General features: G+C 22.8%; 5 protein-coding genes across 5 annotated transcripts; 3 read left to right on the top strand and 2 right to left on the bottom strand.

Annotated features, from left to right (window-relative positions):
• Positions 1-1,271: 1,271 nt before the first annotated feature.
• PBANKA_0311600 (conserved Plasmodium protein, unknown function) lies at positions 1,272-5,075 on the top strand (the record flags this gene model as incomplete). The annotated part of the gene is made up of 2 exons (XM_034567075.1): positions 1,272-1,461; positions 1,648-5,075. The coding sequence occupies 2 exons, from the start codon at positions 1,272-1,274 to the stop codon at positions 5,073-5,075; spliced, it is 3,618 nt and encodes a 1,205-aa protein (XP_034419999.1).
• Positions 5,076-5,983: 908 nt separating this feature from the next.
• On the top strand, positions 5,984-8,579 carry PBANKA_0311700 (rhoptry neck protein 6, putative; the record flags this gene model as incomplete). The annotated part of the gene is made up of 6 exons (XM_034567086.1): positions 5,984-6,044; positions 6,128-7,782; positions 7,879-8,013; positions 8,173-8,280; positions 8,360-8,429; positions 8,524-8,579. 6 exons carry the CDS (start codon positions 5,984-5,986, stop codon positions 8,577-8,579), a joined length of 2,085 nt encoding a protein of 694 aa, XP_034420000.1.
• A 550-nt stretch (positions 8,580-9,129) lies between these two features.
• On the bottom strand, positions 9,130-11,391 carry PBANKA_0311800 (acyl-CoA synthetase, putative; the record flags this gene model as incomplete). Its single annotated transcript, XM_034567097.1, has 1 exon — positions 9,130-11,391. The coding sequence occupies one exon, from the start codon at positions 11,389-11,391 to the stop codon at positions 9,130-9,132; it is 2,262 nt and encodes a 753-aa protein (XP_034420001.1).
• A 925-nt stretch (positions 11,392-12,316) lies between these two features.
• PBANKA_0311900 (RING zinc finger protein, putative) lies at positions 12,317-14,201 on the bottom strand (the record flags this gene model as incomplete). The annotated part of the gene is made up of 7 exons (XM_034567108.1): positions 12,317-12,375; positions 12,578-12,629; positions 12,821-12,896; positions 12,985-13,371; positions 13,573-13,802; positions 13,970-14,005; positions 14,142-14,201. The coding sequence occupies 7 exons, from the start codon at positions 14,199-14,201 to the stop codon at positions 12,317-12,319; spliced, it is 900 nt and encodes a 299-aa protein (XP_034420002.1).
• Positions 14,202-16,093: 1,892 nt separating this feature from the next.
• PBANKA_0312000 (conserved Plasmodium protein, unknown function) lies at positions 16,094-16,831 on the top strand (the record flags this gene model as incomplete). Its single annotated transcript, XM_034567119.1, has 1 exon — positions 16,094-16,831. One exon carries the CDS (start codon positions 16,094-16,096, stop codon positions 16,829-16,831), a length of 738 nt encoding a protein of 245 aa, XP_034420003.1.
• Between the last annotated feature and the right edge of the window lie 442 nt (positions 16,832-17,273).

Below are 17,273 nucleotides of genomic sequence, written 5' to 3' on the forward strand. Positions count from 1 at the left end.
AAAAGTGATATAATTTATTATATTTCATTTGGAATATATATATTATAATTGACTTTTTATTTGACACAAATTCTATAAAATGAATAATAGGATCCATCTACATATTTTTAAATATATTTATATTTTTTAATAGTTTAAAAAAGGAAATTATATAATCATAATAATGTAATTTTAAAGTGTTACTTTTATTTGATGAAGTTTTTTTAAACAATTTCGATGACCAATGATTTTTTAATATTTAAAATAGTACAATTTATTAATATGATTAAATTAAACTGTTTTATTATTAACACTGTAATTTTTGCTATAATTAATATTTTTATAATTTCCTTTTTTTTTAAAACTTAACAATCTATCACAGTTAATTTTTGTATGATTTAATTATAAAAAATATATACAATTTATAAATAGTATGTTTTTTTATTTTTTTGATATTTATATAATATACATTGTTATGTTAATTTTCCCTTCAATATACAGTATGGTCCCCAATTAATAAAATTAATATAATTTATTATATTATATAAAAAATACATATTATTATAACTATTTTTACTATGTGTTTTTTATTATTTTTTCCTTTTTCTGCTCACCTAAATCTCCTAATAGTTTTAAATTTACCATAAAATAATAATAATTATGCTATTTTGAAAAATCAAATAATTTGCTAACCTTTACTGATATAGTGCTTTGTTAGGATTTTTAGCGTTATGGCGTTTATTTGCATTTTTATATTATATACATTATGTTTATAAATATAAAAAAAATAGTTTTTAGTTTTTCGTTACTATATAATATTCAATTTTTTTTTCTCTAATTTTCTAAATTTTAATTGATTTTCCATAACTAAGTTGTTATTTTTTTATTTCCTTATATTTTTTTAATCATGTAATAACAATTAGCAAATTAAATTATATAACATTTGATTTATAGAATACAATTAAGTTTGTTCCCTATGTTAAGTAATAATAATTTTTATAGCTTATGAATTTGATAATAATTTAAATTTTTGAAAAAGAAAGAAAAAAATTAATTATATATATATTACATATATTTATATAGTTATATTGTGATGATGATTATTTTCCCCATATATGTATATATATATGTTTTTTAAATATAATTTGAAGTATATATTATATATAAAATTTATATAATTAAATTACACACTCCATTAAAATGAAACATGCGTTAAACTTTATAGAAACAAATGTTCTATTTTGTTTCCAAAAAAATACATAATAACATTAAAAAAATAATAGTTTAGAATGATGGTATTTTTTTATAGCATATATAGCGCACTCATGAAGTATATTACGAATAAATTGAGTTATTCAAGAAAACAAAAAATATTTGTAATTAACAACTGCTTGTTTTTTTCGTTTATTTTGTTTTATATTTCTTATTATTTTTTTTTCAATGGACTTATTTACCCTGCAGTTAAGATTGTGTTTCATGGAAGTAAGAAAAAAAAAAACTGATATATATATATATATATATATATATATATATATATATATATATATACCACGTTTTGGGTGCGCATTGAAAGTTGCATTTTTTTTAAATAATTAGTATGAACCATATATTAATGTTTATTTTTTATCATCACAATTTCATTCAATTATTTATTATTTTACTATACAGGCGTGATAGCAAATCAAACTATAGTATACAAGAACTCAATATTGGAATCAATATGGTTGCTATATGCAAGTGGTAGTTACTTTAATATGGGCGTGTTGCTCATATTTTCAGTTATAATTCCAGTGTTGAAGTTTGTTATGGTTAGTGATAATTTTTACAGTTTCTTTAAATTATATAATTTAAGTTTGAATTTTAATGAAAATGATAAAGATGATGCGAAATTAATATATTATATTAACATTGTAAATGTGAATGGAGAGTTTGCTTTAAAGAAATTTAGCATTTTAAGTTCAATTTCAAGATTTCAATTTGTAGATGTATTTATATCTTTGTTTATTGTATCATCATTAAATTTATATTTATTAGAAGCAAAAATATTAATTGGAGCTTATCATTTTCTAAATTACTGTGTTTTATCAACAATATCATCTTACTTATTATTAACATTTATGAAAATAAAAATAAATATATTTAAAGATGGGAATATAAGAATATTTTCATCACGTGGTGAAAATATATTAACTGGAAAAAATTCAGGCACAATAATATATAATGAGAATAAAGAATTTAATAACATATATGACAACAATAATAATAATACAAAAGATAATCATAAATGGAATAAAAAAAATATAAAAACAAAAAATAGTAAGGAAAACCTGGGAGGTTTAAATAGCGACAATACAAATGTAGCACATAAAATAAATAATGAATCTGAAAATGAAGATAAAATTGGACATATGAATAGTAAATATAAAATTGATAGCAATGGAAATAAAAGTTTAGAAGAAGATACATCAGCTGGAAAAACAACAGGTGATGAGCATATGACATCTAATAAAGAAAATGGACGTGAAGAAATAGATTCTATAGATGGTGAAAATGTTGCAGAAAATAATTCTTATGAAAACAATATTATGTGTTATAATAAATTGCAATCATTAAATAGTGTGAGTTATTTATATAAAGTAATGAAAAACAATGATGCATATATTTATTTAAAAAAAAAAAAATTTAATTTATTATTAAGAACCAATTTTCAGAAAACTCGTTTCAATACAATAAAATTAGCGCATGCATTTATATTATTATTTTTATTATGTTTGTCTATATATTTTATAACATTAGTAGAAACGGATATGTTGGGTATATATATATATTTAAATTTTTTCAATTTCAATATAGAAAGTGTAATGATAGATTATATAGATATGTTAAATATATTAAAATTAAAAGTAAATAAAAATTATGTTTTTCCATTTTTTTTTATGTTTCCATTTATATTTCCTTTAATTATAGCTATATCCTTTTTCTTAAGCATATTTTTTATGAATTTATATTATGTAAATTTTTCAATTTGGTATAAAAAAATTACAGCATTTAGTGATGAATTAGTGTTTGATCCTGAAGTTCCAAATAATCAAAAAATAACAATTTCTGAAAGGCATAATTATTTATGTATAAAAAAAGAGATTGAAAAAAATGATAAATTATCAAATACATCAGATGAGTTATCTTCTCATAATAATTCAACAATAACAAGTAGCAAAAGTGAAGATATAAATACAGAATTTGTTTATAATGGTCTTTTAAATTTTTATTTTTTAATGTCATCCTTTTTTGCTAGTTTATGCTCAATATTATTACACATATCATTAGGGGAAATAATTTCAATAGCTATTTTAATTTTTTATCAAATAGTTAAACATACATATAATTTAAACATTTTAGTATTATACAAAACAGATAAAATTCATTTTTCTAAATTTATATTATTTATATCCTTTGGGTTGATTTGCTTTTCAATTAATATGTATGTAACACAATGGGAAAAAATAATAAAAAAGTTACAAAAAATCAGAAAACAAATTTTCCTTTTTGAGTCTAATAGATGTAGTGAAATTGTTGATTTAAATATTCAAAAAAATAAAAACTGGAATATACCCATTTATACTTATTTTTTTAAATTTCTAATTAAACAAAATCAAAATATTTTAAAAAAAAAAAAAAAAATAGATATATCTCAAAATATTAATAATAATCATATAATTCGAACCCAATCCAGTACTATGTATGATAATGATGAAAACAAAAATTATCAAAATATGCAATCACCGAATGATGAAGAAACTTTAAATTATTTAGATTCATCATCTATTACTAATATTAAAAATAAAAAAAAAAACAGCAATAAAAAAAAAAAAAATTCAATTGACGATACAGTAGGAATGATAAACAAGTGTACTAATCAAAGCAAAGGAAATAATGATTGTCTTATAAATTCTGGAATGCGAAAAGAACAATGTGGTCCGGTTAGTTTTTTGTTTTCTGAAGTTAAAAAGAGGAGTACTAAACTTGGTAAAACACATCATTATGTTAAAAAAAATAGAATTAGTGGTCAAAATTATGAACAAATAAAGGATGGAGAGCATGATAATATTGATGATGAATGTAAAAATGAAGATGAAGAAATAGAAAATGTACAAATTGAAGAAATACATAGTTCATTAGAAAAATCAAACTCACAAAATATTCCATATATTAAAAATTTAATGCCAATAAAATCTATTTTGTTAATACAATTAGAAAAATTAAAAGCAAAAAAAAAAAAAGATAGAGGAGTTGGTAATAAATTTGGAGAAAAATCAGAACCCATAAATATTGCAAAGTTATTTTATTATTTTCATATTATTTTATTTATTTTAATTATTACATCAATATTTATGGGATTTTTAAAAAATGAACAAGTGCTTAAATTTAATATGAATTCAGTAAATAAAAGATTAAATGATTATTTTACATCTCCAAATTTTTATGCTTTTATACCTGCAAGTATTGGAAAATGCAAAACGCAAAAATATTTAGCAAAAGAACCATGTTATGAGATTGGTCGTATATACCATGAAGAAAAAACATTTTATCGTGCCACACTTTTATTTTTACAAGGAATTAGCTCAATAAATATTGATAATATATATTTTTATTATGATCAAGGGAACTATTATTTAACATTTAATGGTTATTTTAAACATATTATTGGTCCTTTATTTTTAAAACTTTGTATAGGATCAAACTTTTGTCCTATAAGTACATATGCATATTTAGTTGGAAATAAACCAACATTTTCTATAACCATAGAAGCTCAATGTGATGATTATGCTTCCCCTGATTATATTAGCAACTTAGTCGTTAGTGATTTAAAAATTACTAAAATTGAAGTTATAAAACATTCAGATATTATAGAAAATGTTGATATTCAATTAGATGATATCCAAGAAAGAGTTCAAGAAAAAGTTAACGCAATTCTGGCTGATCATCTTGAAATTATTATATGGAAAAATAAGAAATATAATTTAGAAAGTTTTATTAACTATTTGATTTCTCGAAATTCTCTTTTTGGGTTTAGTTGTGAGCCATATAATTATTAGTCAATTAAAAAAAAAGTAAATGTGTGTGTATATATCTTCATTTTGTGTATTTTCATAATATTTTCATGATATTTTCATAATGTTTTCACAATTTTTTCATGATTTTTCATGATTTTTTCTATTATTTGCATTTATTCCCTTTGCTCATCTTGTATTATAAATCCGTTGTTTGTAATTTTTGAATTACATATTATTTGAACTTTATACAAAATTTAAAATGTGTTTATTTTTTTGTTACATTTTCCTTTATAAAATTAATATTAAATAGTGTTTAGATGGTATATATGTATATGTATGTATTGGCATTCATAATACAAAGTTCACATTTAATTAGCTATTGAATGCACTCGTTGCGCATACACATTTTTCTTTGCTAATTTTGCTTTCTGCTATATTTATGAACAAATAAACATTTTAAACAAACATATTTTTATTCAAATAAATATGTATTCATATGTGATGAAATATGTAACATATTTGGCACATCAAAATATATGGGATTATTTAAAAATATAATGATATATAATTTTTTTTTTGACTGAATCTATAAAGGCTATTTAATTGTACAAATTGTTATTGAAGGGGGTAAAAAACATCGGCATTATTTTTGATAATTTTTGAACATTTAATATTGCACAATTAGGGGTACAGATAAATTTATTAAAAGTGAAGAAAAAAAAAATGCAATTAAGCAATCTCATATTTCTTAATGGATTTTTATAGCATTAAAATTGCATAAAATTGAAATATAGTTCAAACCGTTGTAATGTTTGAAAAATATAAATATATTTAAATAGTGTAAATAAACTCGTTTTATTTGTCAATTTTTTTTATCTCCATTCTATAGAATTTATCATTCTTAAAAGGCAATATTTTGTTAAGTGTGTTTACTCTCAAAATAAATAAAAATGTATTATTATTTTTTTGTTTTTTTTGCAATATATGCTAATGGATTGCTAAGAAATAAAGGTAAGGAATAAAAAATGGATGCACACATGGACCCGTTAACTTTCACACCTTTTCACTTTTCAAACTTTTTCAAACATTTTCAGATCCTAACATTTTTGCGAGTAGCAATGATGAGATCATAGAAAATGATAAAAGTATGAATACCTTTGTTATGTCAACAAATGGAAGTTTATATTTAAATAGTGATTTTAATTTAAATGAAGCATCCAACGAAAGCTTCTTAGAAAATTGCAATATCAATAGTTGTGTAGATATAGGTCATGAAAATGGCAACAAAATAAATAGTCAAGAAAATGAGCATGCTAAAAATAATAACAACAGTAATAATAACAATTTAAAACCAGAATACAATAATAATAATAATAATTTAAAACCAGAATACAATAATAATAATTTAAAACCAGAGTACAATAATAACAATTTAAAACCAGAATACAATAATAACAATTTAAAACCAGAATACAATAATAACAATTTAAAACCAGAATACAATAATGGAATAAACAATAATATCTTTAAAGTAGAAAAAAATGAAAAATTAAAAAAAAAAACAGAGGGTGCAATAGATTTAATGCATACACAAAGGGAAACACTACCAACTGCGGAAAAAGACGAAATAAAAAATAACAAAAATCACAAAAAAAATAAAGGCGCTGATGAAATGGATAATGAAATGGATAATGAAATGGATAATGAAAATTTAGATAGTTCTGTCGAAGATGGATATAACGATAGTGAGGATGAAGAAACTGATTTGGAATCTGACGAAGATAAGGAAGACGATGAAAATGAAAATAAAAATGAAAATAAAAATCAAAACGAAAATCAAAACGAAAATCAAAACGAAAATCAAAACGAAAATGAAAATAAAAATGAAAATAAAAATCAAAATGAAGAATCTTATATAAAAACTATAACAGATAATAACAAAGAAACAGAGATAAATTCCGATAATAATACAAAAGAAGAAAAACATATCCTTGGATCAGATCCAGAAAATATGAAGGTGTCAGATGCTGGGAGTAATCCCCAAATTTCCAAGTCTCAAATTCATACTGAAAAAGATAACATCAAAATTAAAAATGAAAGAAGTGAAATTGGTAATAAGAATAATATTGAATTGGGCATTACAAATGATAATAAAATGGGCAATGCGAGGGTTAGAGAAGTGGGTAATAGGATTAGTAATGAATTGGGTAATTCAAATAATAAAGAAATTTCTTATGAAACACAAACTATTCAAAATGCTAAGAAATATCCTGGAAAAAGCGAATGGGGTAAAATATTAGGCGATAAAAATGATGAGATCATAACTAGCCATGTTGATAAAAAAAAAAAAAAAAAAAGAGAAAATGATGTTGCTGAAATAGACCAAGAAAATGATGAAGAAGATGAAGAAGATGAAGAAGATGAAGAAGGTGAAGGAGATGAAGATAAACTTATAATTGGAGATAATATCGAAAATATAAAAATAGATCATAAAAATAAAAGTTCATTTTCAAAGGAAATAGAAAATATAAATGAACCTACAAAAGATGAAGAATATACAAATGTAAGTCAAAAGACAATTTTAAACGAAGATAACAAAAGTCATAATGAACAGAATTCTAATTGTTCTAAAAGATCTGAGAAAGTAGAAAATAGCATTTTGGAAACGAAGACTATAAATCAGGATATTCATGAAATTAAAGAAAGGAAAGAAAATACGAAATCATCTTTAAATATTTCAGAAAATAATGTAATACCCTAAATAATATTTAGCAGTCCCCAAAGTTGTATATTTTCTCATTATATATATTACATTATATTTGATTTTTTTTTTATACAATTTTAGGATCCAAAACCAGAACAAAATTACGAATCAAACATGTTTACTATCGACAAAAAAATGCACAATAAGTTGAAGAATATAGATGTAATACTTCGTGGATTAAATGATAAATTAAACCATCATAAGGATTTAAAAAATGTAATGAAAAAATAATTCCATCTATATGTTTGAAGATGCTTTTCTATTCTTTCGATTTCCATTTGGTCATGTTTTCTGTGTCTATTTTTGTATTCTTTAATTTGATAACTAATTGTATCATGCTCAATCTGAAAAAAAAAATGTGATTTTCCTTTTTAGCGCGAACTAAAATTAAAATTTGAAGCCATGGGACAAATACAAAAATATAAAATATACAATGAAGTTATCCAAAAAGCGATAGAAACTTTAACTCAGCGTTTAGTAAAAGTAAAAATAAAAAAAATATTTTTCATCTAAATGTAGAATATCTTTTTATTAAATATTATATATATATATTTTTTTTTAGATTAATGATGATTTAAATAAATTAAAAGAAGCTTCATCTATTTCCCTTCAAAAATATATGAATGAAACAGGTGAACATATGTTTTGTACAAATATAAATTTATATTTTTAAAAGTCTATTGCCTTTTTACTCGATCAACATATATTTTGTTTAATTTTTTACAGGATATGGATTGGAGCTATTAAATTTTCAAAAATCTGAGTTACCATCAAACAAATAAGAAAAACAATGAGGTATGACCATATGTATATATAATATGCTATAAGTGTGTTCGGTATTATTTTTTCCATAATTTTGTATTGAAGAGAAGAAAAAATTGTAAATAAACCGAACGAATGAATGTAATCAATATTTGGTGCATGTATTTATTATCCTTTTGTTTTAATCGTTATGATATTTTTTTAGACTATGGGGAAATTATAATAATATGACCCCTTCATTATGTAATGTGCATATGAAAAAAAGAATTTTAAATATTAAAAAGTTAAGTGTTAGCAAACAAATTTACATTTTGTTTATACATTTATTTAGCACATTCCCTTATTTTTTGGAAATTGTCAAATAAATGCATATGCTACTAGAATGAAAACAATTTTTTGTGTATAATGAAAAAAATTTAATGAAAAATTTTTAATTATTTATAAAATAAGAAACACAAACAATTCCATTTATTTTCTGGACAAATATAAACAAGTTTTTATTTATTGGCGATAAAGTATAAGAGGGACATAAAATGTAATATGGGAATATTTTTTTTTTTTTTTTTGCCGTCAATTTTTTGCAGCAGTATTTTGGCCCTTTAGTTTCTCCAAATATTTGGATTTGACTTTTTGTAAGTAAAAATCATAATCTTTAAGCAATTTAAATCGCCTTATTTTAAAAGTTGGTGTTAAATAATTGGAGGTATCCCATACTCCTGTTGTAATATATATATCGTTAATTAAATTATGTCTGCTTAAATTTGTTTTATTATAAACTTCTAACATATCTTTTTTAACATAATCAATATACTCTTTTGAATTAATATCATCACCAAATACGTTTTCCATAAACTCTTGTTTAGTTATATTTAATTTCTTAAGTATATCATCTTTTTCTAAATATTCTCCAAATAATTCTTTGTTAATTGACAAAATTGCCATAGGACCATCCATTGTATCGTCTGCATATGCTATACAATAATTAATATATGGGACCTTTGTATATAAATTATTTAAAGTTTCTGTTTCTATATATTCTCCCTGAGATAATTTAAGTAAACCTTTGGATCTATCTAAAAATGTGATTGATCCGTTTTTATTAATTTGTACAACATCACCTGTTTTATAATAATTATCAGGTGTAAATGAATCTTTTGTTAAATCATTTTTTAAGAAATATCCTCTAAATAATTGATCACTTTTAATTAATAATTCACCTTTTGGTGGTTTTGATCCAGCATCATATGCTTCCCATGTTGTTACTTTATATTCAATATGTTGTATAGATGGACCACCAACACTATTAACACTTTTGTCTTGAGCTCGTTGCATAAAAATTGGCCCAGCTGTTTCTGTCATACCAAACCCTTGATATATATCAACATCTAATAAAAGAGATAATTCTCTTTCCACATCTTCCGATAATTTACCACCACCATTAACAAGGGCTTTCAAAGATGGATTTATTTTATTTCTTATTTGTTTAGAAATGCCTGTAATAGTTTCAACAAGATAATCAAGTTTCCCATGCCTATTTAACCTACGTATTTCTAAAGCTTTTTTTAAAATGAATTTTTTTGGTAATGGAAGCTTATTTATTTCTTTTTGTATATCAGCATAAAGTTTATTAAAAATTTTAGGAACCCCAACTATTATACTTGCTTTTGATCCTATCAAATCATCACTAAAATATTTGATATTATTACTAAATATATTTATTAAAATTCCTCTGGATATACAAAAGTACATAACTATCCTTTCAAATACATGTGACAATGGTAAATAAGAAAAATGAACTTTTGCTGAAAAATAATCATGTATTTTTAAATGATCAGTTGCTGTAATTGCATTATGTATATTTTTATTACTTAACATAACACCTTTGGGTTTTCCTGAAGTTCCAGAAGTATATATAATTGTACTAATAAAATTTGGAGATTTATTTTGGTGACTTTTATCTGTACGATTCTGACTATATTGTTTTAGAATATGTTCCATTGGATGAATTCCTATTTTCTTTTCTTTTGCAATTTGACTAACATTCATATATGTATCATATAAATTTTGTTTATCTTTTTCAATTAGTTCTTTATGTGTTACTTTTTCTGAGGTAGATGGAGAAGAGTTATCCATTTTTTGTGAACCTTTTAAAGATTTTTTTTCATTATTACTATTTTTATCTAATTCTTTTAATTTCTTAGGATCATCTATTGGGATATGATCAAGTATTATAAGTTTTTTTAAATGTGGTAAATTCTCTGCTTTTTCTAATATTAATTGTGCATTTTTTAAGTCTAAACATAACCATTCTAATTGAGATTCATTTAAAATATCAATAACTTCATCAATACTAAATCTAGAATGCATAACTATGGTCGTAACACCACTAAGCATAGCAGCCATGTCTGCTATTAGCCAATTCATTGAATTATTTCCATATATACCTAATAGTTTAAATTTACCATCATTTTCTTTTTCGTTATATATCTTTTCAGGAACACCTCCATCATAAGAATCTAAAACATATGAAAATACATTAACATTATTTATCATAGTTTCGTATGTATATGCTTCATTATGTTTTCCATGTGCATTTTCAATTACTGTAGTCATATTATAATTGCTTTCTCCTATTTCCATTATTAAGTCAATAATATGTTTATATCCTGGATCGGGTTTATCTGATGCTTTATAAACATCTGATTCATTTTCAGCGGATGATGTTGTATACACCTTAGCATATAAAATGTTATCTTCATTTTTTTCTTGGCAACTATACTTAGATGCCATTAATGTATAAATAATCAGCCCAAATAAGGTATGAATATTCATTTTTGATATTTCTATTATTAAGAAATTCAATTATAAATACTTAGATTGATTGAAAAAGGATTATCATAGATAAACAATTATATATTTTTTCATGATATATGAAAAATGCGGTCATTAAACAAACGGAGAGTTAGTAAAAAATCTAAAAAATATTAATATTCAGAATATTTTAGTATATTTATTTAAAAATAAATTTAAGCATTTAATGAAATCTCATCAAAACAATTCACTAACGCATTTATTATGAAAAATCGCCTAAAAAATTCAGATTATATTAAATTGAATAATTATATTCTTTCATGTATGAATTTATATCTACTTATAATATATATATAAACATAAATAGGCAAATACATATAAAACCTAGCAAAACAAAAAGAATTATATATTTTTTTAGAATATTTAAATTAATTTAAATTTGTAATTTAAAGTATATCAATATAAATATATTTTTTATTTATAAATCAACTATTTTATAGATAAAATATGACAGGGTTTTGACCATATATAATGATGCATGCATGCATAGTAATAATAATACGTTTACCTCCTTTATATTTTGCCCTTAAATGTTAAATATTAAAATGGCAGAATATGGTTTTAAATACAATTTACATAATTTTGTTCTAACTTGTTATATAACCATTATAATAATTTTATTTTATATTTTTATTTGTCAAATATTTATTACATTTTTTTTTTATTATTAATATTATGATAAAATATAGCATTGAAAAAAAAAAATATTATATCCATATATTTTAAAATTTTATATTAATAAAATAATACAACCATATGTAGGAATAAATAAAAAATCAGAGAAAAGGAAAAATGTATTTGTATGCGTCTGTATTGTACAAACATCCGCTTTAATTGTTTCAAATTTATATATGATAAAAATGGATTGCCAATCCTATATATTTCTTTATTCAATAGATGATTCCTTTTTGTTATCAACTGCAATTTGCAGTAATCCTTTAATCCCTATAGTGCATGAACATTAATTGAGAATATATGTAATAAAAAAAATAGCTACAATCTTTATATGCTTATGTCATTTTTTTTGTTTCATTTTATTTATTAATCGCTGTGAGTTAGATTAGCGCGCAATATGTCAATGGATATATAATACTTCGATATATTTTTTCAAAATAATTAAAATATGTATAAATTTATTTAGCTTTACCTTGCCTACAAATAGGGCATTTCGTGTTTTGCATCCTGATAATATTGGCGCACTTTAAAGAAAACGGTAGTAAAAATTATCAAAAAGTATGATAATATTTATGCATATGTGCTCACGCATGCACAACTAATCACACCTCCTAATTATTTCTATATATAATATGAGATGTGCATTAAGAAGGTGCGTAAACCTTTTTCTCGTAAATATAACAAAATGTCTAGATTTAAAGCATATTTAAATTACCGTATTACAAAGACACATGTGCCTACATGGTAATATAGCGGTGTTTCCTTCTTCTGTAAGGCAAATTACACATTCTCTAAGAAAAGATAAACCGAAGTGATATATGTATACATGGATATGTATACTTATATTATAACAAACCCTTTTCAACGATTAAATATTACTTTCCAGAGAGGGACGTATCGACTGGGTTCAGGGGTGGAGTATTTGATTTTTCAATTCCAAAAATTTCTTGAACCTCAAAATATTTATTTGCAAATTGTATTTTTTGCCTATAAAGAACAATTCGATATTCTTTTTCTGATTTTTTGTTTTCTTTTATTTCTTTTTCTTCTAAATAAGCATAATTATATTGGGCCTGAGGTACGGGTGTACCTATAGCTTTAAGAATGATCAAAATAGGTATTATATATTCATAATTTGGTTTAGATTTTAAATCATTTATATCAAATAACTTTAAGTTAATTCCTTCCTCGGGTTGACTTATATACATTTGATTTATTTCTTTCGGAAATACTTTTGTAATAGTTTTGTATTTCCCTGGGGAATAACTGCATATTGTAACAAAAGGAGTAAAAATAAATAAAATAAAATGAAATGTATATTTAAATATGCATGCACATGCTCCTAAGAGAATGTGTTATATGCCTCTTAGAAGTTGTAGAACACAATTTGCACTAATTAAAAAGCAAAACCTAATATCATAACCTATTGTTGCACATATTATATGCATTTTTCATTTTAAGCCTTACAATAATTCTCGTTTTTCTGTAAATCCTTCTTTGCAACAAAAATGGATTGATATTTCAACGTCATAAAGAGCGTCAAAAAAAAAATTTATTAAATAAACATTATTCCCATCATTAATAATTTGCAATGTTTTTCTGCGTAAATTTACATAGTTTCGAACTACAGATGTTCTTTGAACATTTATATTCGGTCCTTGGGTCGGTAGGTCATATAATTGGTTACTGTTTGTTCTCTGTGTGTAGAAGTTATTGCGTATATAAAAATGTTTGAAACGAAAACGTGTTGAATTTAATGTAAAATATATGTAATAAAATTGAATAGAAGTGAAAAGTATTGCCTACACATGCACATATATATATATATATATATATGCATAACTTAGGACTGCATTGTGCTTACGCTAATTATAGGAGAATTAAATTGGATCGCTCTTGTCTACCGAAAAAAAGGGACGATAAACAAAATCAGAGTTAATTTATGAAAAGCACGTTATGTACTCGTGCAGTTCAAATATGACAATATTATATGAATAATAAAACATGTTTTCATATTTAATTATCATAAATCTTACATTATAATTTCCATCGTCATCATCTATATTATTATACGTGGTAGAATTTATTATTCCCATTATACATAATCAAAAAAATTTATATGGCATTTTTTTGATATATAATAAGTGTTTGGTATGTTTTCTTTGATATTCAATCCACATACACATATGCGTTATCTCTTTTTGAAAAATGGTTGTTCAAGTATTATTTGTTTATGTGTGATACAACCCGTGTTTTCCTTTTTTTAGGGTATTGCAGTTCACAAATTCACACTAAATTTATTTTTAGAGATATACTAATTATTTTAACTAAAACAAAATATGATAAAGGCATAAATGGGAGAGCACGTGCAATAAAATGTAAGTAATTTTTAGACCAATTTAAAATGAGACCAGTAAAATATATTTTCATATGCTTGATAAAAAAAAAAAACTCAAATTTCATAAGTTAAAAATATGAATTATTGTCAAATTAAAGGAAAATAAGGATATAGTATGAAAAATAATAATTTATTTAAAATTTATAATGTTAAAAGGGAATAATTTTTATGAGTCATGCTTATGATTAAAAAAAAACAAAAAACTTTAAAGAATAACAAAATATATTGATTCCCAAAATAAAAATTAATAAAAATAAAAATTAGGGAAAATAAAAAATTAATATTTTTAAAGGATATTTATATGTAATAAAGCTTTGTTTAATTTTTATACCAAAAATTTAAATGCTCTTTATATAATAATTTTAAAAGGAAAATGCTATGCAGACAAAAAATGGGCAAAAGTATAATATCATTTATGCATGATGATGGAAAATTGTAAATTATATATCAAAGAATAATTTTTACAAAATATTAACAGTTTCACCTAAAGGCAATTGATAAATAAATTACATATGTATATGTATTATATATATGGCCATTTTAATCATTCTCTTTGCGCACCTAGGTAAATGCATTATATTAAACTGTAGCAAGTAGCATACCCATAGATGAAACTCCAAACATTATAGTTTTACTTCCTTTCCATTAATTTTATCATTTTTTTATTTCACAATCAATGAATAGTATGGTTAATGAAAAATAAGTTCGTGTGCTACCACATGTCATATATGATTGTTATTTTTTAATAAAATACACATATATTTTATGAGCATACATATTGGTTATATTATTTTTGTCATAAAAGTTAAGACAATTTTTATTCTTATTGTATTATATTTACTGAAGCTTGATATTTTCATATAATTAATATTTAACACATGGCTAGTATAGCTATTTTTAACATAAAATAGCTATTTATTTTAGAACGGAAAAAAAAAATAATATGTGTATAAATAGCTATTTTGTTTAAAAAATTATGTACAACTCAGGAAATTTAAGGTTGAAAAAAAAAAAAATATAATAAAATAATAGAGATATTAGTAATACTAATAACACCATTGGCTTGTTAACAACAATAATAATAAAATATGACACGAAAATAAGGTTAATTGTAGGATGATTATAAACACAATATTAATGTAGCAAATCGTTGAATGTCCCTAAAATAAGTTAATATTTTTACACTTATTTCATCGTCTCTTTGTTTAATTTTATTTGTCCATTTCATTTTTTTTTATTATTTATGCTAATTTATTTCATAAAAAATAATAGCATTGTTATGTACATGTCTTTGCACATTTTTCTTTAGTCAAATCGCAAATTTTACACTGAAATAATACGAAAATAGTTGTTAAAATAAATAAATTCGGTGAATAAATAAATTGATAAATGTACAAAGAGCGTCTATAAATGATTATAAAAAAAATACCTTCTAATTGACGCTATTATTTTTAACTTATGCATATAGTTTCCTTTCTTTTGTTTTAAATATTATTATAATTTATATTGTTTATTGTGGAATTATTTTTTTTTAATTTCGTTTGCACTACTATCGATCCCCCTTTATTTCAATTTACCCTTATTAATAAAATGAGGAAAAAAAACATGAAAAAACTTTGCTACCTCGATTCAAAGGGGGCCCTTTATTCCAATGGCATAAAACGATATGATCAAGAAGAAAATATGTGGGCAAAAGATTATATACCAAATTATAGTTTAGTTGAAAATTGTAATGAGCTTCAAACTATACTAAACAAAGAAGAAGAAACATACAGATCTATAAAAAGGGAAATGAATACATTAGTTAAAAAGAAAGATCTGTTAAACTGGAATATATGCAATCATACTAAAAAATTAAGTATGAAAAGAAGTGAAAAAAAATTGAAAGTAGAGACAAAAAATAAATTAGAAGCTAGATTAAAAGAATTAAAAAACAAAACAAAAATGTATAAATTTGAATATGATACTTTAGAAACTGAAGTTAATAAAATGGAAGAAGATTTAGAAAAAAAAATGGATCTTAAAAGTGAAATAGAAGCTAAGTTTAATCGTTGTTTAAATAAAAAAGATGAATATTTAAAAGATATTACAAAAGAAAGAGTAGGTGCATTTAAGGAACGAAAAAAAAGACAAATTCAACTTCGAAAATTATTACTTGTTATCAAGCAGGAAAATAATAAAAATTACAATATTGATTATCTCAAAAAATATGAAAAAAATTTAATGGATGAAATTACCAGTTACAGAAATTACAAGACATTTGAAACGAATGCGGCAATGAATTTAATTAAATTGCATACTCCTAACGACGCAAAAATAGGGTATTGATAAAGTGCATATTGGCATGTTTGCATATATATATATATATATATATATATATATATATATATATATATATGCTCAAATGTGGTTATTCCCTTTGACGACATATCACACTTGCACCTCTATACATTTCAGTCATGATATAATTACCCACCCGTTTATTATGGTTTATTTGTGAATTAATTTTGTATACATTTCCTTGCTGATGTGAGACCATATATGATATTGGTTTGTTTTATTTGTACTCCGACATAATTTTATATTTTGGTAGATTTTATATACAAATTGTGATTAATTTGCTCAATTGTTTTAAAACTGTACACTATAGTTACTAAATATAGTTAGACATGCTTAGGGAATTAGTTTAGTGCAGACCTTATTTGATTTATTTAAAATATAATTTTACTTTTATTTAAATAAATAAAGAATAGGCACATCATTAGACGTA

This window comes from Plasmodium berghei (assembly GCF_900002375.2).
Source record: "Plasmodium berghei ANKA genome assembly, chromosome: 3".
Lineage (NCBI taxonomy): Eukaryota > Apicomplexa > Aconoidasida > Haemosporida > Plasmodiidae > Plasmodium > Plasmodium berghei.